The following is a 23271-nucleotide window of genomic DNA, read 5'->3' on the forward strand; positions in this document are numbered from 1 at the left end:
TACTTATGTGCAAGTATAAAGCTGTAACAGAGGAAAATCTGTAGATGGTACAATTCCATTACTTTAAAAGATTGAGATAGTCTAACAGAGCACCCAGAAATTCTAATAGGTCCTCCTGGTGTTTTATATCTACTACTGATATTCATTGTGTGCATAACATGGTTTGTGACAGGGGAACTTACCGGTTTCCAAGTCGGTTTTTAATATCATAGGGGTATATAAAATCTATGGTCACACAATAATACTATACTCTAATAAAATAGTCACATAGAAATAAAATATTCTAATATAGCAACCAGCTAAAAAATAGATGGCTGAAATATCAATGTGAATGGTCAATAAATTAACATTATTGGCTATAGCTAACTGTTTGGTCAATCTTATAGGTGCTGTAAAGCTTTCCTTGGTTCGATTCATCTATTTGTTTTGGGAGCTTTATTAGTTGTAGGTATGCATACACTATAGTAAATGAAGACAAAACACAAGAATGTTTCAAGACTCAGGGGTGGATCTAGTGAATTAGTTTCACTAACTCTACTGTATAGTTTGAGCCTTTGATGCTTATGTTGTATGACTATACTGAGCCACTGTAGGACTCTTGTACTGATTATTATGTCACTGTGACAAGTTTTAAGCTGAAAGTGTATAGCATACAAAACAGTGATGTCATGTACATGTACCTAGGATGGGCACTATTAGCACCACATTGTTTGCACTGGACATAGCTATAGCTGTTTAGACTGGTGCCACAACACAGTGCCTTTCGGGTTACTAAATTCCATAGAACTGTAAAAAATGAAGTGTGGTATGTGCTAGTGAAATTGTGCCCTGTGACACCAAAACAGCACACTTTAATGTCACAGGGCACACGTTTTGTGTAAAAAGCGCACTTCATTTTTTTTGCAGTGTGTGTTTGGATGATGATAACATCATAATACTAACAATTTTGACAATTAGCTACATGTACTGGCAATCAATAATTACCTGGTACCGGCACTGAGGGGTCAGGAGTCTAGTATCAGGGTTACCAAGTTACTAAAGAAGTAATATTAACTAGAGCCTTGGGAATATGAAAAGAAAATAATAGATCAACAGATCGACTACATCCCATAATTCCGGCTGAGCGGCCTGAGAGTTAAAAATCCTGTACGAACAAGAGAGCTGCCTGCTGAAGTATGTAATGTATTAAACTCTTTAGTAGATGGCGTACTTTGCTAAGTTTTGTAAAGGTCACTGCTAAACAGCCAACTTCAACTGTCATAAGATCAACCAAAAATTCAGCATGTGAACTACTACATGTACTTTAAACCCTTCACCATGCGATTGCAGTACAGCAACAGCTGGTACCCAATGCATATGCATATTGTAAGGTAGTGTGACTCCTATTATGAGATAATGTATGCGTTCCTAAGTGGGAAGTAAGTAACAATGGTATACAGTGGAACCTCTCTATTACGGACATTTTGGGACCCAGAATTTTTGGCTACTTTTTGCTATAATATAGAGGTTTTCTTCTTTCAGAGGTAAAAAATGTATTAACCAGACCTGCTGGGATCAAAATTTTTGTCTTTATTATGGAGGTTTTTTCTATTGTGTCCTTAATTCGGGGAGTTTGTTAACAGAGGTTCCACTGTAGTAGTAATCATAGCCGGTAACGAAAGGCGGGCGGCGCCACCACCACCACCAATTTCTAGCACGAGATCTTTCACGTGATCAATCAACTACCGACGAGAGTACAGTATCAAGCGCGGGACATACGCAAGTGATTTTATTGAAATTTGAAGACTGAGACATGGCAAATCAGGTTTGTAACTGTCTGTTGAGTACGAATATTGCAAGATAAACGTTGTTGTGCATCTCGGATTTTGAGTATTAAATACACGCGATAAAATTGTCTTCGTTTAGGCTCCACTAAAACGTGGTGGCACAACGTAGGCACTCGAATGACGTTGCTTTTATTGAAAATGCTCGAGAAGTAGCGGATGTTCTAATAAACGCACACTTAATTTAATGTGAAGTGTGCACGTGAGCCATTGGGTGTAAAAGAAGTGTACAATCAGGGGGGTACGACACGCGTTGCGTGTACTAGTATAAGAATTCGCTACATCAAAACATTTCATGTGAGCCCAATAGGTCCTGTACATTATACTGATGGTGTGGATTAAGGTTCTATTTTATCTGTTCTTTACAATGATGTGAATTTTGTGACTAAATGGTTTCGTTAAGGAGACACTAGAGTTAAAAGTAATAATGACGAATGGCAGTCACGGACTTCCCATGAAGGGTTACAACAATCTTATTATGACCATATACAATCGTTCATGCCTGATATATCACTATGAACCCATACCAGAAGTGCATTTCTATAAAATGTTTTTGTTAGCGCTCTGGTACTTTATGTAATTTGATTAGCATTTGCACATGCTTGTCTCTCCCCCCCCCCCCCCCCCGGTGTACAAGTGGCTTAAGTCAGATCACTCCCAGCATAGAAATTTTATACTAAATGCATGCTCAAGTGAGATGTGTTGTTTTTGCATAGTGTGTGCATGAAGTTGATAAATTGCAATCTGTATTTCTATCAATGATAGGAAGGTGAATCCTCTTCCGAACGTTGGGTAATAAGAACAAGGGGTCTACCCTATGATGCTACCCCAGAGCAGATTGTCAAATTCTTCAATGATTGCAACATAGTTGGGGACGAGGATGGTGTCCACATAAAGCTGACCCCTGAAGGAAACTCTTCTGGTGAGGCGTATATTGAACTAATATCAGAGGAAGATGCAGAGAAAGCATTTCACCATCACAATGAACACATGGGTCATCGTTATGTTGAAGTGTTTCAGTCAAATGTGTCAGAAATGGAGTGGTGCCTTAATCAAGTGAAGGAAACAAAAGTAAGAGCAATGACTGACTTGAATATTCTATAATGTGATGGAATAATTGTAGGGTATAATATCATACAGTACAGTATATGGTAGGGGTCATGGTCACCCAAAAGCAGTCTCCCTTTTGCTTCAAACAGCTGGTGGTATTGGTTAAGCATAACACAAGCTCAAATATGCTTTCAGAGTGACCCAAACCTTTCCAACAAGTTTCTATGGTTTGAAAAAAAAATCTGTTCAATTGAATTTTCTACTAACTGACTATCTTATGCCTTCTGCCCAGCACAATTTGACTATGGTTGATGTTATAGGCTTGATTTCTTCATTGTTTGATGTTGCTTCGGCCCAAAATGTGCCTTTTCGCCGACTGCAGCTACAGTGCATGCATTGTGGATTTAACCTTTGTGTCCTATTTCTTTCTCCACTGCCTCGAAGGTGTTGATTTGTGGTAATGCGTGATGGCTGTTGCGAGAATCGTCTGTAATTTCCATAGCGAGTGGATAGATTGCAGAGACCCTTCTTGTAATGTTATTTGTTTGTAACACTGTATAGCAGGTAGAACATACCTGAAAAACAAATTGGAATAGCTGTTCACTTCCCAGTAGTTGATAGTCGGGGTGCTTGTTTAGTTTCAAAACCTTCTGTAGTTAACTGGATTGATTGCAGAGGTGCTTCCTTCACTGTTCTTTGTTTGTAATGCTGTATAATGGGTAGAACAAAGCTGGAAATGAAGCAAAATGGTGTCATATAATGGTGATGAGGCTTTCCAGTAAGTGATAGTTGGGGCATGCGTTAAGTCTGACCGGGACCATTCTTTTCTTTGATGCAGTAGCTATGCACGGTTCACCAGTGATTGTTACAAAAAAAGTAAGCAACAAGTATAAGAAATTTTATATTTGAGTATGGATCTTAAGCAAGGAAACAAGGGAGGTCATCTATACCTGCAGCTATACTAGTGGACATTTAATCCCAACTTCAGTCATGGCTATAGCTACTCTGTATTTGACTGAAGCGGAAATTAAATGTCCACTAGACCACTAGTATAGGCTGCAGGTGTAGATGACCTTCTTGGGTGATCTGTTAACTGTTAAAATATATTTTTTATGAAGCAAGAATATACTTGTGATAATAATTTTTCTTGTTTTTGTAGACAGTTGAGAGCTCTTGTGTAGTTCGCCTGCGGGGTCTGCCTTGGTCAGCCACCCCAGCAGAGATCTTGAAATTCCTTCACGATGTCAGTGTCTGTGGTGGAGAAAGTGGTGTCCACATAACACAGACCCCAGACGGCCGGTCTACTGGTGAAGCGTTCGTCGTTGTGATGTCCGAAGACCAGGTGGTCAAAGCTCTAGCTCACAGCAAAGAGAACATGGGCAAGCGGTATGTCGAAGTGTTCCGGGCGACAAAAGGGCAAATGGAGTGGGCGGTATCACAGGATGAATCGAAGGGAAACATTGGTGGTGTGGTCAGGCTTCGAGGGTTGCCTTTTGGGTGTACGGAGGAGAAAATCATAAAGTTCTTTTCAGGTTTGGGATTCTTATTCATTTAAAAATATCTGGCAAGCACCTAATAGCACCTCACAGTCAGGTTGATGTGTTTGTACAGTGTGTGTTGTGTGTGTGTTGTGTCTGTACACATTAGGGAATATTTGTTACAACAACAACAGCAACATATAGTTTTATATTACGTACAGTGGGACCTCTCAATGAAATAAGTGGTATGTTTTGTGCATACATAAGCCTGTTTTATAAACATTTGGAACAGTGTTGCTTGAACTTGCTTCTGTTTACAGCAGAACCCCTCTATTCTGGACACTATACAATGTTTCAGTGACCTGAATTAATGTACTATTATAAATGGGACCATGGTCAAGTGTTCTGATTATGTAAAGGTGTCCACATTTCAGGGTGTCCTGGTTTTACATTACATAAGATCTATTTAAGCCTGCTCTTCGGTATTTTGTGTTTTAAAGGGGTTCCACTGTATGGCTTTCTTTTACCTAGCTGATGGCTGAAGGAGCTCACACATTTGCTTGTATCCATGTTGTATTGTACTCCCTTTAGGATTGAATATCATGCCCAATGGTATTATTATCCAGTATGGAGAGGATGGGAGAGAGACTGGGGAGGCTTACGTCCAATTTTGTTCCAGTCAAGATGCTGAGAAAGCTCTGGAGAAACATAAAATGAAGATAGATCATCGGTGAGATTTTTGTTATATTTATTTGTTTTACACTGGACTGATCAAATATCTTTACTGTTTTTCTGTGGTATTGCATTTCATTCACTACATCCTCATGTTCAGTCTTTTTAGAACAGGATGACTTAAGGCTGGTTTCCATGTGAGCCATGGAAACAGAAAGGGACCTCACGGTGAAAGGGGGGAATTTACAATATCCCTGATTATCTGAACAAGTGTAAAATTTTCACTATTATGAAATACGTCATTACTCATATTCTATCCATTGAAATTGTTTTGCAATACTTCAATGTGTTTTTTAAAATTACGGGGTGTATAATTACATATTTTAACCCTTAAACGTGCATAAGCATATAGGTAAATACACATGGCTGTAAACAAAGTGCTATAACTTTCAAAGCATACCTCCTATGGCTAAGTAATTACTTAATTCTACTCGTAGTGTAATAAGTGTTACAATGATACGTAAGGCTTTCCCCTTTGTGCTAAAGCATAATGCCAGAACACGCCGTGTAATCAACTTTTCATTAAATAAACATGCAAAACCTTTACATACCTTTATAAAATGATCCATAACTTGATGGTGGTTGTTCCGATCGACTTCCAATAAGGTTTGTTCACTTCGCCGCTAGATTTTGCATTAGGCCATACAAAGCTCATGTGATTAAACCCACAATTGAAGTTAAACACGTGGCGAGAAGCTTGGTTAATGGATAACACTAATCACCGTTGTTCTTTGCTTCATAACAAGTAAGTCTCCACTATTACAGAGTGAATAGACTTTTTATCAATATGTAGTTTTAGGCTAAAGGAGTTGAGCTATCCCACCTAATGTCGCCATGTATGCATGAAATGTGTCAACGCGCATTCCCCAAAAATTTCATACACATTTAAGGGTTAAATAATTGTGGCATTCTAATTAATGCACACTGTTTAAATTTTATTGAATGGACCCTGTTTTTTCCTTGGCAGTAGCTTTTGTTCCTTGGGGGGTGATTCCGTTTCCAAGTGTATATAGCGATTTGAATTTGGGAATATTATTTGTTTTGGCGGCCTTATCTATTAGTGTATATTCAATTATGGTTTCTGGGTGGGTGAGTAATTCGAAGTATTCAATAGATGCGACGGTAAGAGCGGCGGCCCAAATGATTAGTTATGAAGTAGCCATTGGGTTAATTATTTTATGTGTGTGTATTCCTGCAAATAGTTTTAAATTGAGTTATATAATTGCGGGGCAGGAGGGCATATGGTATGTAATACCGCTTTTCCCAATGTTTGTTTTATTTTGTGTTTCTGCCTTGGCTGAGATACATTGGGTCCCCTTTGATTTAATGGAAGGAGAATCTGAGTTAGTCTCTGGATATCATGTAGAATATTGGGGGGGGGGGGGGGGGGGGGCACTTTTTACTTTGTTTTTTTTAGCAGAATATCTTCATGACCTTTAATATCCGCAATGATGTCAAAGCACAAAATGGCGCCTGGTAGTGTGAACACTTTTGTACAGAGGGTATTGGGAGAGATAGCGGTTTGCTATGATAATGTTTACATACCACACAAGGGGCAAGGTGATGCATACATACTCAATTACAAGACCAATGCACGTGGTTTTGCATTGATACCTAAGTGTAAGTCTGGTTTTGTCTGGTGGGACTATTTTGCATCGCCACATCACGCTAACTAGCCTCTTACCTTTATTATCCAAAAGTTCCATGTCGGGGAAATCTGCAAACAAAGCTTATTTTAGTGATTATGTACGAAGTGCCCACACTAAATACGGCCATTTTGTCAATTATGATGTCATTGCGGATAAGATCCATAGTGTTGTTCATAGCCTTTATCCATTACGTAAATATCAAAACCAGAGGAGGTTGGACATGCACACGTGAGCGCATACATTTGTATTGAACAGTATAACCAAAACCTTTAGCAAAGCTTAAACAGGTACCAGTGGAAAGTGCACTTCAGTTTTAGTGTATTCAGCCGGTCTACCCCATTCAACCCCACCACTCCAGGTGCATAAATCGCTCATGTAATCTTGGGGGATCACGTGTGTAGGAAGTTTGTGGATGGAATTGATGTGCAGTACCACGGAACAACTTATGCATTGGAGTTAAGTCTAACAATCGTCCAAGAAATCGATACACAGCGATATGAATGCTTCCACTTGCTCACAGGCAATTGAGGCGGGCGCTGCTAGCCTGGCCTCACAGCAAATAAGCAACTCCTTGGCCACCAGTTATAAAGAGTCCTTTGTTCATATCAAGAAGAGTTTATACACACAAGGTAAAGTAGTGTGGCTGTTATTAAACACTTTTATTATATAATCTGCTATCGCGATATCAAAACTATACAATTAATGGTAATATTTTTTTGGTAGCGCTTATATCGTGTCCAACCTCCTCTGTATCGAAACTATAACAATTAGATAGAACACCCATCATAGACTAGGGCTGAGCGATACTGCCATTTTAGTATCACAATCGATACTAAAGCTACTATTCACGATACTGAATAGTTCACGATACTTACAAATAAGTCAGTCATAGCTGGTGCTACATAGCATATTGTTCAGCATTCCTGCAGGAAATCCTTATAGGTGATAGCAAACTAGCCACTATCATCCTTGTTTACAGTAACAGTTATTGTAACACATGCTTTGAGGTTGTTATGGTGTTCACACCTCTCTGCAGGGGAAACCAGATGGGTGGACTTTATCATTTACAAGGATTCTTAGCCTAGTACTGCATAACAAATGGATTTTTAATGACAGTAATGTACAGGTATGGTATCACAATATTTAATAACAAAATATCGCGATATCGATACTTTCAAAATATCGCGATATATCGCTAAAACGGTAGTATCGCTCAGCCCTATCATAGACCCTTTTTTTTCATGGCTCATATATAACTGCTAATGTTTCTGCATTGTTGCCTGAGTTAAAAACGCAGTGGTGTCTGCAGTAGCCTGCGACTAGCCTCCGTGGCTGTGATGATAGAATAAGCACTTTGCTTTATGTCTATTTTCCATATTTTATCAAGTTAAGCAAAACTTAACACAAACGTGGCAGCAAAGTTATGCCTTTGTTTGTTACAGTGCATTGCAGGCATTTTAGTGATACAGGATGAAGCATGGTATATGCATAGTCATCATTCTTGGTTTCTTTATGTTGAACATTGCCAGCGTTTGCCTGTGGTGTTTGTTTCCATTTACAAATTGTTCTGCCTGTAGTCACCTTGCTCTACAGCTGCAAACTGTTTGGTTATCCCAACACTAATATTTGTATTATTGTGGTTCCATTATTGGCCCAAAGACACTGATGGTGTTTCATAGTGATGGGGGGTAGCAACAGTGTTGTATTAATGTTGTGACCTTGTTCTCTCTGCCTTTGTTAGGTATATTGAGATATTCAACAGTAGTGTTTCTGACATTAAGCCACTTGTTCCTAAATCTGGTCCACCGATGATGAGACCAGCACCCTATGATCGGCCACGAGGAGACTATGGTGGCTATGGTGGTTATGGTAGCTTTAGAGGACGCCCCAGTGGCTATGAACGTCAGTACAGAGGTTCCATGCACACTCCCAGCTTTGGAGATTTCTCAATGGGACCCCGTCCAGGTGCTTTGGTATCCTATCCCCAAATGAGGCCCACCAAAATGGACAGTGGTTTAATGGGTGCAGGGATGGCTAATCATGAAGTGCGCATGAGAGGACTACCATACTCAGCCACCCAGAATGACATCAAGACCTTCTTTTCACCGCTGATACCTCAGAGTGTTGAGATCATGTTTGATGACTATGGTAGACCCACTGGTGAAGCAATGGTTAGTTTTGTGTCCCATGAAGATGCTGTAGCTGCCATGAAGAAGGACCGAGAAAACATGCGTAAGTTGCTATAAATATTTGTTGCTGTATGTGTCCACATGCCCACTTTTCTCTCACTCAGTCACATATATGTCTGAAAAATGTCACAACCCTTAGTGTTTTGTTTGTGGTGAGGTTTTTAGTGCCCGGAAGCAGTAAAACCCGGAATACAGAACAGCGGAATAACGGAATAATCGAATATTACAGTCTAAATATTATACTATTATTTATGCTCTCTATAGCGTTTATACGCTCCACATCTTATAGCAACTCTGCTGAGAGATCCTCAGGGCATTCATTAAATAGAATGCAAACAAAACTATCCACTCTAGAACAAACTATCTAAGTTAAACTACTTTCTAAGACACTTCAATACACAATCGCTACAAATCTACAAGTGACTGCCTGAATTTAGTTACAGGAGTTTAAAGTAGTGTTTGACTTTAGAATGTTAAACACGTTTGGCAATGGGTGACTAACAGAGTTAAGAAAGGTTAGCTAAAGTAGATTACTCCAGGGACCAGGGTAGATTTTTTGGGGTGGAGTGTTTTTGTCACTAATAAATTCGGGTAGTTACTCGTGTGTGATGATAGTTGGTATATCAGAAATAACTTTCATTTTTTGTAGCGATTGTTCATTGAAGTGTATTAGAAAGTGGTTTAGCTTAGTTAGTTCGTTCTAGAGTTGATAGTTTTTGTATGCATTCTATTTAATGATCGCCCCAATGCATTCTACTATCACGATTGCGTAGTCTGCAGAGTTTCTATGAAGTGAGGGTGTAAAAATGCTGTAGAGCATAAATAAGTTGAAATCTAATTTTTGATTATTCCGCTGTTCCGTTATTCCGTATTCTGGGTTTTACTGCTTCTCCTGTATGACTTGTGTTGGAACACCCAGGGCTATTTTTTTGTGCACTTAAGTTGAAGTCAAAAGTATGCACAAAAAATATGCACAACCAGGTGCTTGTTTGGTTTATTATTTATAACAGCATGAGTATCTCATTTCCCTGAACTGCCTACACAACACACCTGCTACACAATAAATTCATGCGAGAAATTTAATGGAATTTGTCACCTCACAAGATGAAGTGTAGCATGGTTTTATTTCTGCATGGTTTTAATTTTGCATAGTTTTATTTTTGCATGTAAATTTGTCTGCAAGAAAAATCTGCTATACAGTATTTGATAACAGGAGCTTATGAGAGCATGAAACTGGAGTTCCATGACAATTCAAAATTATGTAACAGTGTTTGAAATATTACTGTATGTCATGCACACATGGTTATGTAATTGACATGTGACTGACAATGGAGTTCACCATCATCGAAGAAGAGAAAGACTTCTAGGAAGACTCAGCCAACTTCACCATCTCCACGTGTCACTGCTAGTTGCCTTCCTTGGCTTCTTCTAGGGCACCTTGGGGTCCTTTCATTGTCTAACTGCACACTCTTTGGCACTGGTTTACTCATTGTACATCTCCTATACAAAACTCGAAACTCAAGTGGAAACACTGCCACCATCTTGTAATGTCGTCACGTGCAATTCCATATATGGCTTCAAATAACTTTGCTATATGGAAACTAATTGATCATTGGTTTGGACTGTAATGGCACCTGGCAGGCAGTGTAAGTTTCATGCTCCTTTGCTGCCTTTGATGATTCATAAGCTCCTGTTAATAATCACTACTACTTCAGTAAAATGTACTGTCTGATTGTGAAAAATGGTGACTATGTGTGACAAGTTTATTTGAATAGCCTCGTGTATAACAATTAAGTTAAAATTTTGTGTACTTGTTTGTTTCTTGTAGAACATCGATACGTTGAGCTGTTCCTTCATTCTCAGCCAGATCCAGGTGGTCGATCACTAAACCCCTATGCTGCCCAGTTCAACTCATCTACAAGCAGCTCTAACTCACTGTTAGGTACACCTGACTCTAATACACAACCACTGATGGGTGGGTACAACACTAGTTCCATTGGAGGTGGTCAGGTGCTTACTCCTCAACAGCCATCCCATCAAAACTGGAATGATCAGCCATCTTATAGTGGATACAGTGTTGGTGGAAGTGATACCGTTTCTGGGGGGCAGGGCTATGGATCACAAGTGATGGGTGGGGCTGGAAGCTATGGAGGTGTTGGCTTGATGCAGCAACCGATGATAAGGCAAATGAAACCAGACCAGTGGTACCAGTAGATGTACTGTATAGCGTAGCAACAATTGTTACACCGTGCCATTTTTTTTCCTCTTTTAAACCACGTACTTTCAAATTGTAATACATACACGTTTGATTTTATATAATACATGGTTCTACACTAGTGTTGTACAAATGTTATTTTGCTATTTATAAGACTCAGCCACTTTGTACTGTGGTAAAAAAGGAAACACTTTGTGTGTATCTTACTACAATGCAAGTTTGTGCAGATGCAAGATACCATATGGGTGTTAGATGTCTACTAAGGTGTGGATGAGTTGGTGGATGGCACCAGATCATCTTTGTAGCAAGGTTTGGTTTGTTGTAATGACTAGACAAAGCTCTGGCTCACAACTAAGAGAACATGGGCAAGCAGTATGTTGAAGTGTTTTAGGCAACAAAGGGCAAATGGAGTGGGTGGTATCACAGGATAAATCAAAGGGAAACATTAGTGGTGGGTTGCCAATTGGGCGTATGGTGTAGTTTGATACTTGTATATTGCATGCAAAGGGATCTCTTAGTGAAGTAAGATCCAGAACTGTGTAGTTCTGTGTAATTGTACGCATCATTCTGTGTTCTGATTATCAAGGTGCCCACATTGATTAAAGTGTGTCCATTTTAAATAAAATGGTTTATGTACCAGTATATGATACCTAGCTCATTGTGACTTTCTTTTGGCTTTTTTTCTTTACCAGCTAAAAGACCATACTCTGTAAGGTTGAATAGGTTGATATCGTGCCCAATCGAGGATAGAAGGGAGACTGTCCAGTTCTGCTCTAGTCCAAATGTTGAGAAAGCACAAAATGAAGAATGAAGATAGACAATTGACATTTAGACACTTGTAAAAAAACCATTGGTGACATCAACAATTACCTCAGTTTTAAAATACTCGGACACCTCTTATGAGTGATGAAGATGCTGTGACTTCCATTAAGAAGGACCAAGAAAACATGTGTATGTAAGTTGCTTTAGATACTTCTTGCAATATACATACTCAGAATTCTCTCACCCAGTCACATGACACCCTGTGAAAGCTCTCAAATTAGTTAGGATACTGTTTACAACCAATGCCTAACTGTGTAGTGTAAATAATATCAATAAATATGTCAACAGGAAGTTATTTCGTGGGCTATTTGGTGAAAGTTAATATAACCACGTATTATAACAACAGGTGTTATGTAGCAATGAAGATTCGTGTTGTTTGTGTACCTGTTTACAAACTGTGTGAAGAACATTGATACATTGAGCTGTTCCTTCATTCTCAGCAAGATCCAGGTGGTCAATCACAACCACTGATGGGTGAGTACAATACTAGTTCCATTGGAGGTCATCAGGTGCTTACTCCTCAACAACCATCCCATCAAAACTGGAATGACCAACCATTTATAGTGGATACAGTGTTGGTGGAAGTGATACAGTTTCTTGGGGGGTAGGGCTATGGATCACAAGTGATGGGTGGGGCTGGAAGCTATGGAGAGGTTGGCTTGATGCAACAACCGATGGTGAGGCAAACGAAACCAGACCAGTGGTACCAGTAGGATGTCATGTGTATAGCTGCCATTGTTGTAAGATAACATAACTACCAGTTTTTTTCTTTTCTTTTACAAATATGTACTTTTCCAAAACTAAATACAGCTATATACACACATTTCATGCACAAAGCACAAATAAAAACTGGTGCTGCACAAATGTAAAAAAGTATTGTCTTTGGTATTTATTTTGTTTAAGCTCACATGTACTGGCTATATGTGTATATTGAAGTATAACTAGAATAGCGTGTGTGGTTGTGTGCACATGTGTTCTAGCTAGTTACCAAACAAGTTAGTGTATGAGAACAATATAGTGGAGACACACAAGATCTGTGATGAGTTATCAACTTAATGTGTGATTGTTAGTGTTACACAAGATGTCACCTGATCTTCTTTCTTACTTTTCTATGTGTACCAGTTGATCCTCCTATAAACAAAATCTTATTCTCCCTAATATGGACTGATATTCCCAGGTTGTATGGATAGTCAATACTACCAACACAGTCCCAGCATCTGGTGTTGGGATTGTACAGGTGGATCAGTGGAACAAGTTGACCTACTGGCCCCTCTTCACCTGGATGTTCAACCAGACCAATTCCATTGAAGGCAATCAAGTGACTTTGATAATGGTTGATGGACCATGAAATATAAGGCAAGTCAGGTAGTTTGTTCCACACTTGACCACTGTTAGTGTCGTTACTACTCTGTAATAGTTGTGGTAGAGATGTAGTTGCTATACTACTGTTCATAAATTCTCCAGTACAACCACTAATGAACAACTTGCAACTGTCATGATCATCAATGATAAAAGCAACCGAGTTACACATTCCATATGGTAACTGCTTCACTACACTCCAATTTGATCTAGAGAACAGGCCATCTTCCTTAATGTTCAAAACCTCTACTGAACTAGCTAAAGTAGAAGGATCAAAACTTGTTATTCCACCAGCTACTATCACTGATGATCCATGGGAAATACCTGAACAGTAACATCGTGCAGTTGGCATGTTAGGATATGGAGTGAGCCACTTCTGAGACTTCTCATCCCATAGAAATACTTTATTAGTTGTTGATCTTTTAACTACTCCACCAATAGCTAACAGCTACTTCTTGTCTGGTACAGCAACTAGACAATAACCAAAATAAGGAAGTTCTAGTAGCACAGACCACTTGTCCTTGTCAATTTCATACATAAGTGGAGTAAAGCATCCACCATCTTCACCAATTGGCGTAATATACACTTTGTTGTCAAGTTTAGTAACAGAATATGCCCAGTACTTCTCTGGCAGGTCAGCACAATGTTGCCAAGTTAGTTTGAGGCTGTTCCAATATTGAATGCTCCTATTGCTGACCTAAAAAGTAATAGTCTAAACATAGCAAGAGTACACGATTAACATTTACTCTACCTTTTTGGGTGTCAGGTGAGAAGCTGTGACCTGTAGCTTAGACATGTTGGATCTCAGTGCTTCTATTTCAACATCTTTATTACATATTTCAGTATTTTTCCTTTGTACTTCGGCACCTCTCCTTTGTATTTCAGCATCTTTCCTTTGTATTTCAGCACCTCTCCTTTGTATTTCAGTCCCTCTCCTTTGTATTTCAGAATCTGTCCTTTGTATTTCAGCATCTTTCCTTTGTATTTCAGCATCTTTCCTTTGCATTTCAATGCCTCTCCTTTGTATTTCAGCATCTTTTGTTTGGAGTTCTACTACTTGATTCTGGATTTGTTCATCTTTGTTACTAATTATAGCATTTTTCCTCTGTATTTCTTGCTGGAGTAAATCCAAATCACCAGTAGGGACATGTTCCCTGTCAACCAGACCCTCCAACTGTTCACATAGTGTCACTATCGATGTCCTGTTCTTCAAAAGGTTACTGAGGGAGCTTTCAATCAAGGGGATCAACACACCCAACCTGCTTCTGTCTATTCTATTGAAATATTGACTACGTCTTTCAACTTCTGTCCGACCTTTCACTTCAAACGTCACAGGATCAGTGACTACAGCTTCTGAGGGAGTTGGCCACTGATGGGATAATGTGTGGAGCATCACACAACCAAACGAAAACACATCCAGTTCTCTTCCATATCGAACACTTTGTGGGTTAGCTGCTAATGCCTCAGGAGGCATAAAATCTACAGTACCAGGTGCTTTGGTCATTTGTGATTGCCTTCTAGGGTCAACGAGACGAGCTGTACCTAGGTCACCAATTTTTGCTTCCATTCCTTTTGTAAGTAAAACATTATTACTAGACAAATCGCGGTGAATGATGGGTGGATTGCGCGAGTGAAGATACCTAATACCTAACGACACATCATAAAGAATTGACAACTTTGTTCCTATCGGAACGACTGGAGTTTGTTCTAGCAGATTATTTAGACTACAGTGAAGTTGCTCCATGACCAAACTAGGGAGTCTGGCGCCAGGAGGAAGGTAGATACCAAAGAAACGAACTATATTAGGATGACGTAATTGATTACTTTGTTCACATTCTCGTAAGAAGCTTTGTTTGAATGCCTGAAATTCAGGCTCGCTCACTTGGTTAAAGATGGAGTGTATTTCTTTGACAGCGACAGCTGCTCCTTCCCATTTCGCCTCTAGGATTCTTCCATTTGCTCCATAGCCAATCTGTCTCCCAAGCTGAATGTTCTCAATGATACAACTTCGTAACGAGGAAGGAATACTCTGAGAGGACTCCATGTATTTAGCCGGTAAAGGTTAGGCACAACCGTATTCATTATGTAGCTATCGCATCAATGCAATTGTTCTGTATGCCTGCCCACACACCGACGTGCATATTCATTTATTATTGTCACAGTGCTGTAACGATATATTTGGACCCCCAAAAAAGTGGATCCCCGGTCCACTTTTACTTGAAATATTTGGACCCCTCTGAAATATTTTATCCCCCCTACGAAATTTATTACTAACGCTATTTGCACACATTCAAAGGGGGGTCCAGATATTTCAGCTGAAATAATCGATCCCCCTGCGTAAAGTCTTCGCTTGCGAAGTTGACACAGTAATAATAATAATAATAATAAATAAATTTGCCCTTACCTGTTGCATTCAGCTAACCAGCCCAGTTTCTGGAAACTGAGTGACAAGTGTAAAGTGTCTATAACTAGCTACTGTTACAGTACTGTATGCCTATACCGCCTATACTATTATTTTCTCTTACGGACTTCCTTTTCCGACACTTACTGTCAGTTTTCAACATTGATCCTTGCAATGTGATGTAAAGTAGCTACTTATTGTGTAATTCCACCTGCCTTACTACAGCAAATGTTTTAAATGATCATCCCCCGTCTCTTAAAGTCACACTTACCATCACAATAAAGTGCTGCATGTTAATTTTTAGTATTATGCAGACCTACAAAACTATATACTGAGCTAGCTATACTGAAGTACCTTATAAATCAGACTGTAAGCAGCAATTCCAATATCCATATATACCAACAACATGCTATCGCCCAGATATTATTTAATTCACTACCATGAAAATGTGATTTTAGAATTGACTTGCCCTAGTTCTGGACTTTGTACATGATCATCAGCCCTTTCCAGAAACAATCCAAAGTAGAGTACCTTCAATTGCTGCAGAGATTTAAAAGTAGCTATATTAAGTTACTATGAGACATGTACAATTGAAATTACACTGCTTAGCCACCACCAGTAAGTCTCTGTGAACAATCTGTTGAATTAACAGCATCTTCCATGCTATTTGTCAGGAAGATGTCTGCCTGTATAGCTATAATAGATTTCATCTTCTGAAAAAATTTTCTTAGTTCAACCCGGCATGCAAAGAGTGGGTGGACTCAGCCAACCATACTTATAATAACTGTATTTTATTTACTAATGTAGTTAAATTTTGCTATTATAACCACACAATGTCCACACAGGTCATTTATACATATGTTACAGTCTTGTTTGGTCACATGCAATCCAAAAATTTATCTAACATTTAATATTTTTGTACACATTCAGCATCAATGATGGCATCATTATCAATGATGATTTCATCTCTTATATGTGCTGTGGAGTGTGGAGAAAAAATAGCTAATTTCTTTTGAAATGTTTTGTTTACCTCTTCATTGACTGTAGGCCGAGAATTTCACTTTAACTATTTAATCCTCTTTTAAAGGTAAGGTTGTGCTGCAAGGATAGCTAGTTTATTTGAAATAGTATTACGTAGAATGTGCTATAAATAGAACGAAAGTGTTATTAGCAGCAATAATGCAAATATGAGTAATATGGGGCCCAAGGGATTAATAATTAGTTGGTTGGTACTGGGTGTATTAGGGCAACCATAAGGATATTATTTGACAAGAGTGGGCGAGTGATTTATAAACAGTGTATCTGATATCATTTACACCCACCCTCCCAGTTTATTAATCGGTCCACCACTTCTTTACTACTAGCTACAAAGTACACATGACTACTGTAGGTCAAAACACTTGACAATCGTCTAAGCTCTCACAGTGTTTTCATTGACTATGTGAAAGCATGTTCCCCATGAAAGACTGTTGCTGAAACTGGAAGTTTTACAGTGGTTACAGTAGTTCCATTCATTCCTCACTACCCGCAGACAAAGAGTTGTCATCAATGGTCACTGGAGTTATGTATCTTCAGGTGTTCCTCAAAGATGTCCTCTTTTGTTCATTCTAGCTATGACCTTCCCTCTGTAATGAAGTCAAATATTAAGATATTCACTAGTGTTGTCATCCTGCACAGAAAGGTAACAACACACAAGAACTGTGTACATTGCAACAAGATTTAAATTGTGTATCTGAATGGTGTAGGTTCTGGAAAATGAGCTTGAACCCACGAAAGTGAACTTTTGTGTATCTCTAATAAACGATCACCTCCTACTGTCGGACCTTCCCTCATATCTCATCACAAATTCTTTATCTGCATAATATGTGATCGGATTTGCGAAAAGGTACCTTTTTCACACACAAAATTTGACCCAGAACTTTAAAGCTTCACAACTTTATGATCATAGAATATATAATTGCTTGAAATTTTCAATGAATGTAGCTACAGTATCTGGCTACATTTTGATACTAAGAGCAAGTTAATCAGTGTAAAGAGTCAAGTGTTACATCATTTTGTTTGCTGATATGTCAAATGTGTGGAAAGGTACCTTTTTGCAAATCCGGTCACATATTATGTCTATGACATTTTGGATCACCATACATCATTGCTGAGATTTTGAAGAGTATTAATTTATACTCTGTCTTCTGCCCCTACAAGATCGCATTCGCTTACTATCTGTTGTAAGCAGGTATTGCTTAATTGTTTTTGTAAATAGCTAGTGTTTTCTTTTGGAATTGTATATACGTACCTTATTCTTAATTTGCTTAACCGTAATGTATTTAAGTCTCAGCTGTATTTGCAACTATTTAGTTTTGTTTCTGTGTAATTGTTTAGTTTCTTGTTGCTACTTAACTATGTTTTGTGCATGTATAGGTGTTGCTTCTATAGGCCTATAACCTCATGGCTTTTGTATTCACCTTGCACAGTAAAAAATAACTAGTGAAGGTCACTACAAAAGTAGTGAACGCCACTACACAAAAATAGTGAGTGTTGTGGCAGAGATTAGTAGTGAAATTCACTACTAATTTTTTACAGTGTGACTAAATTATAAACTAGTAACCGGCAATAATAATAATACCCTACCTCTTTTCCAAAACGAAATTAATATCTAGCTATATACCAGCTGTAGGAGAATAAACTCACTTACTTAAAAATAAATCAGTATATTTGTTCCCCTGCTTCCCTGCAGCTGAGCCTCTACTCTGTGGCAAACACTAGCCTGCATGAAGTATAGTTATACACTTGATAAGATATTGATATTATGCTTGTCACCTTTCCGTATAGAGACTAGGGTGGTGAGCTGAATGTAACAGGTAAGGGTGAGGATATAGATGGGGGGATCGATTATTTTAGCTGAACTATCTTTGAATGCGTGCAAATGGTGTTAATAAAATCTGTAGGTGGGATAGAATATTTCAGAGGGGGTCCATATATTCAGTTGTCACTTTTCCGTATAAAGACTGGGTGGTAAGCTGAATGCAACGGGTAAAGGCAAGGTTAATATTATTATTATTATTATTTGGGGGAAAAGGGCAGACAACAAAGCTGATTAAGCCCAAAAAATTACAAATTATAAGTGCTAAGTTTGAAAATGTAGCTAAAGTGTTCAAGTGAATTCCATTCCCGGATGGTTCTTGGAAAGTAGCTTTTCATGTAGGTGGTGGTGTTTATTGGTGGTACAATCAAATGAAACGGATGATGATGTTTAGTGTGTCTGGTGGTGAAATGAATGTATTCAGGTAAAGATAAGCCAATTTCTCCATGCATTATTTGATAGAACAAATTAAGCCTCTGTTGCTTCCTTCTCTTAGCTAGGGGTAACCAGTTGAGCTGTTCCAGCATGGCACTAACACTACTGTGATAACTATAGTCAGATAGAACCCATCTAGCTGCATGCCTCTGAACCTTTTAATATAGACAGGGGGGATCGATTATTCAGCTGAAATATTTGGACCCCCCTTTGAATTCGTGTAAACAGTGTTAAAATTTGTAGGGAGGATAGAATATTTCAGAGGGGTCCATATATTTGTCACTTTTCCGTATAGAGACTGGGGTGGTTAGCTGAATGCAACGGGTAAAGGCAAGGTTAATATAGACAGGGGGATCGATTATTTCAGCTAAATATTTGGACCCCCTTTGAATGCGTGCAAATGGTGCTAATAATAAAATCTGTAGGGGGATAGAATATTTCAGAGGGGGTCCATATATTTCAAACATTTTTGTTCCAGGAAATCCATATATTTGGACCGGGGGGACCAAAATAAGGGGGTCCAAATTTTTCGTGACAGTGCTAACAAGTGGACTGAGGAATTAATAAGCACTGGGACTTGGGATCAAATTTGAAGCGATGTTTGTCGTGCTGGCTATTTGGACACAGCGTAATACATAAGTTTAACATTGTATGGGGCCCTCACCTCTTAATATTATGCACTCTTGGTATTATGATCTATACGAAAACTGTGAAAAAAGGTGCGGCCCGCAAAAATCCAGAGTGAAAAAAGATGTGAAATTCAAGGTGGCTGCCAAGAAGTGAACGTGATGGTAGGTTAATGGCAAAAAATTTTAATAATGATATTTCAGGTGAATTTGTGTTGCCTTCTCCAAGGATTTAGAACCATATTCACCTGAATTGTTGTTATTAAAATTTTTGCCATTAACCTACCATCACGGCCACTTCTTGGCCACCACCTTGCAATTAGATTTAACATCTTTTTTCACCCTTCCTTTTTTTTGGGGGGGGGGGGGGGGGGGGGGGGGAGGGGGGCACACCTTTTTTCACAGCTTGGCTGTTTCTACATAGGTATCATTTCTATAAAAGTGTGTGTGTGTGTGTGTGTGTTGTATTAGTTCAATATCACTCAATAAGATAACGATTAGTCCAGATACAAATTCACAACGTGCTCTTACAATCACGAGAATTACAACTGATGTGTGCATGCGTGCAACTCTAATTATAGTGCAGTGCAAAGTCTAAATACAGTACAACTCCCCCTAACAAAGTACAACCGGTGTGGTGTGTGCATGTAGTTCAGTGTTTAACAAAATCTTGATACCTTGTGGGAACCTTGACGGTGCGTCTTCTTGAGGTTACAACTTATTGGGGTGAGTTATTGAGCTGTTCAAATGTCTCTTGCCCTGCTGGCTGTGTTACACTGGGCTGTTCCAATGCCTCTTGCACTACTGGCTGAATTGCAATGTCATCATCGTCAACATCTGTGCTTTTAGTCGGATACTGTACAGTCTTTCTAAGGTGTCTGCAGTTTTGTTGATATTCTCTGCCACCGGCTGCAGCTGGTCCTACTACTATGTATGATCTTGGTGTTCCAGCTAGTCCTTTCACTGTTCCTGGAACCCATTCTCCGTTCATTTGGATTCTAATTGAGTCTTTTGGTTGCAATTTGGGAAGGTCAGTCATTCATGTAAATCATATGAAAATATGTTTACACGAAAATATTTTTCACGAAAATAAAGCGAATTATGGTACATCCTATTCTTGAGCATGCAGTAGTAATTTGGTCCCCTCACATAAAGCTAGCACGTAGCAAGTAGAAAGGAACACTGCTAGATTTGTATTTAGAGATTTTTCGTGACATTCAAGTGTTACAACCATGCACAAACTTCACTGGAAAACAATGGAAAAGAGAAAAGATGAACTAACTCTAGTAATATTAATGTTTTACAAAATTATCAATCATCAAGTAGACATCCCTTACGATCACATCCCTTACGATCACATCCTTCAAATCACTCCTAACTCCATCCGTAGTAGTAGTAGTAGTAGTAGTAGTAGTAGTAGTAGTAGTAGTAGTAGTAGTAGTAGTAGTAGTAGTAGTAGTAGTAGTAGTAGTAGGAGCAGCAGCAGCAGCAGCAGCAGCAGCAGCAGCAGCAGCAGCAGCAGCAGCAGCAGCAGCAGCAGCAGCAGCAGCAGCAGCAGCAGCAGCAGCAGCAGCAGCAGCAGCAGCAGCAGCAGCAGCAGCAGCAGCAGCAGCAGCAGCAGCAGCAGCAGCAGCAGCAGCAGCAGCAGCAGCAGCAGCAGCAGCAGCAGCAGCAGCAGCAGCAGCAGCAGCAGCAGCAGCAGCAGCAGCAGCAGCAGCAGCAGCAGCAGCAGCAGCAGCAGCAGCAGCAGCAGCAGCAGCAGCAGCAGCAGCAGCAGCAGCAGCAGCAGCAGCAGCAGCAGCAGCAGCAGCAGCAGCAGCAGCAGCAGCAGCAGCAGCAGCAGCAGCAGCAGCAGCAGCAGCAGCAGCAGCAGCAGCAGCAGCAGCAGCAGCAGCAGCAGCAGCAGCAGCAGCAGCAGCAGCAGCAGCAGCAGCAGCAGCTTCATTGTTACATGACACCTGTTGTAACAGTGGTTATTGAACTTTTACCAAACAGACCACTAAATAAACTTCTTGTTGACATATGGTTTAAGGCTAATACAGTAGTATTAGATATTGACCAGAAACCAGCCTCACAATACCTACCTTCATGGCACCCTTGGCAGCATTGGTTAGGTAGTGGAAATTTCTGCTGATGGATTCAGTTAAGTGCAGCTCAAAAAATAACAGCTAAGGCTATGGGCTTAATTTTTCACTGTTAGATGTTGCTTCAGCCCAACAGGTGCCTTTGGCATATTGCTGTATGTACAACGGATGAATCATTAACCTACCATTGATATTTGTGTCCCATTTCTTTATGCTGACAATGCATTCTGCTAGATTGGCTAAAGATTTAGGTTAAGATTTTTTTTGTGAAAGGGAACCTCCATAATCTCATACAGAGCTGTCTATGTGGTTTTTTTAATAACAGTTGCTTGTTCCCCTAATCCCCAAACACAACCAGCACTGCTACACTGTTCCCAGTGAACTAAATTTGTTGTGGATACCAGGAAACAAGCTATAAATTTGCACAAGCAATTCATTGTTACAAATTTGTCTTATATTTGCATGTATTTGTCCATGAGAAACTTGCTAGCTATACAGTATTTGATAATTGCTACTTCCGTAAAATGTACTATCAGGCTGTGACAAATGGTGACTTGCGTGACAGGTTTAAGGATTAATTGTATAACACTTTTTGTGGACTTGTTTGTTTCTTGTAGAACATTGATAAGTTGAGCTGTGCCTTCGTTCTCAGCCAGATCCAGGTGGTCGATCACTAAACCCCTATGTTGTCCAGTTCAACTCATCTACAAGTAGTTCTAACTCTCTGTTAGGTACACCTGACTCTAATACACAACCACTGATGGGTGGGTACAACACTAGTTCCATTGGAGGTGGTCAGGTGCTTACTCCTCAACAACCATCCCATTAAAACTGGAATGATCAACTATCTTATAGTGGATACAGTGTTGGTGGAAGTGATACAGTTTCTGGGGGTAGGGCTATGGGTCACAAGTGATGGGTGGGGCTGGAAGCTATGGAGGTGTTGGCTTGATGCAGCAACCGATGATAAGGCAAATGAAACCAGACCAGTGGTACCAGTAGATGTGCTGTATAGCGTAGTAACAATCATTACGCCATGCCATTTTTTTTTCCTTTTTTTAAAACTATGTGCTTTCAAATTGTAATACATACATGTTTCACATTTTACAATACATGGTTCTACACTAGTGTTGTACAAATGTTATTTTGTTATTTATAATGTTATAAGACTCAGCCACTTTGTATTGTGGTAAAAAAAGAAAACACTTTGCGTGCATCTTACTACAATGCAAGTTTGTGCAGATACAAGATACCATATGGGTGTTAAATGTCTACTAAGGTGTGGATGATTTGGTGGATGGCACCAGATCATCTTTGTTTGTAACAAGGTCTGCTTTGTTGTAATGACTAGACAAAGCTCTGGCTCACAACCAAGAGAACATGGGCAAGCAGTATGTTGAAGTGTTTTAGGCAACAAAGGGCAAATGGAGTGGGTGGTATCACAGGATGAATCAAAGGAAAACATTAGTGGTGGGTAGCCAATTGGGTGTATGGTGTAGTTTAATACTTGTATATTGCATACAAAGGGATCTCTTGGCTTGGTGAAGAAAG

The 23271-nt window shown here is 39.4% G+C and overlaps 2 protein-coding genes across 2 annotated transcripts; one reads left to right on the forward strand and one right to left on the reverse strand.

Annotated features, from left to right (window-relative positions):
* The first annotated feature begins 1658 nt into the window (after positions 1 to 1658).
* LOC136265880 (heterogeneous nuclear ribonucleoprotein F-like) lies at positions 1659 to 11305 on the forward strand. Its single transcript, XM_066060819.1, has 6 exons — positions 1659 to 1804; positions 2589 to 2894; positions 4033 to 4405; positions 4943 to 5081; positions 8474 to 8964; positions 10750 to 11305. The coding sequence occupies exons 1-6, from the start codon at positions 1793 to 1795 to the stop codon at positions 11133 to 11135; spliced, it is 1707 nt and encodes a 568-aa protein (XP_065916891.1). The 5' UTR covers positions 1659 to 1792; the 3' UTR covers positions 11136 to 11305.
* A 1448-nt stretch (positions 11306 to 12753) lies between these two features.
* LOC136266855 (uncharacterized) lies at positions 12754 to 15429 on the reverse strand. The gene is made up of 2 exons (XM_066061879.1): positions 14069 to 15429; positions 12754 to 14014 (listed from the first exon to the last, which is right to left on the reverse strand). The coding sequence occupies exons 1-2, from the start codon at positions 15359 to 15361 to the stop codon at positions 13766 to 13768; spliced, it is 1542 nt and encodes a 513-aa protein (XP_065917951.1). The 5' UTR covers positions 15362 to 15429; the 3' UTR covers positions 12754 to 13765.
* Between the last annotated feature and the right edge of the window lie 7842 nt (positions 15430 to 23271).

The sequence above is a fragment of the Dysidea avara genome, chromosome 9 (assembly GCF_963678975.1).
Source record: "Dysidea avara chromosome 9, odDysAvar1.4, whole genome shotgun sequence".
Taxonomy (NCBI): domain Eukaryota; kingdom Metazoa; phylum Porifera; class Demospongiae; order Dictyoceratida; family Dysideidae; genus Dysidea; species Dysidea avara.

Excerpts from the sequence above, each read along its gene's own strand:
- LOC136266855 (XM_066061879.1), bottom strand. The coding sequence starts at position 15,361 with ATGGAGTCCTCTCAGAGTATTCCTTCCTCGTTACGAAGTTGTATCATT. Across the intron at positions 14,015-14,068 it reads CTCACCTGACACCCAAAAAG|GTCAGCAATAGGAGCATTCA; the intron begins GTAGAGTAAATG and ends ATTACTTTTTAG.
- LOC136265880 (XM_066060819.1), top strand. Across the intron at positions 4,406-4,942 it reads AATCATAAAGTTCTTTTCAG|GATTGAATATCATGCCCAAT; the intron begins GTTTGGGATTCT and ends TACTCCCTTTAG. Across the intron at positions 8,965-10,749 it reads GAAGGACCGAGAAAACATGC|AACATCGATACGTTGAGCTG; the intron begins GTAAGTTGCTAT and ends TGTTTCTTGTAG.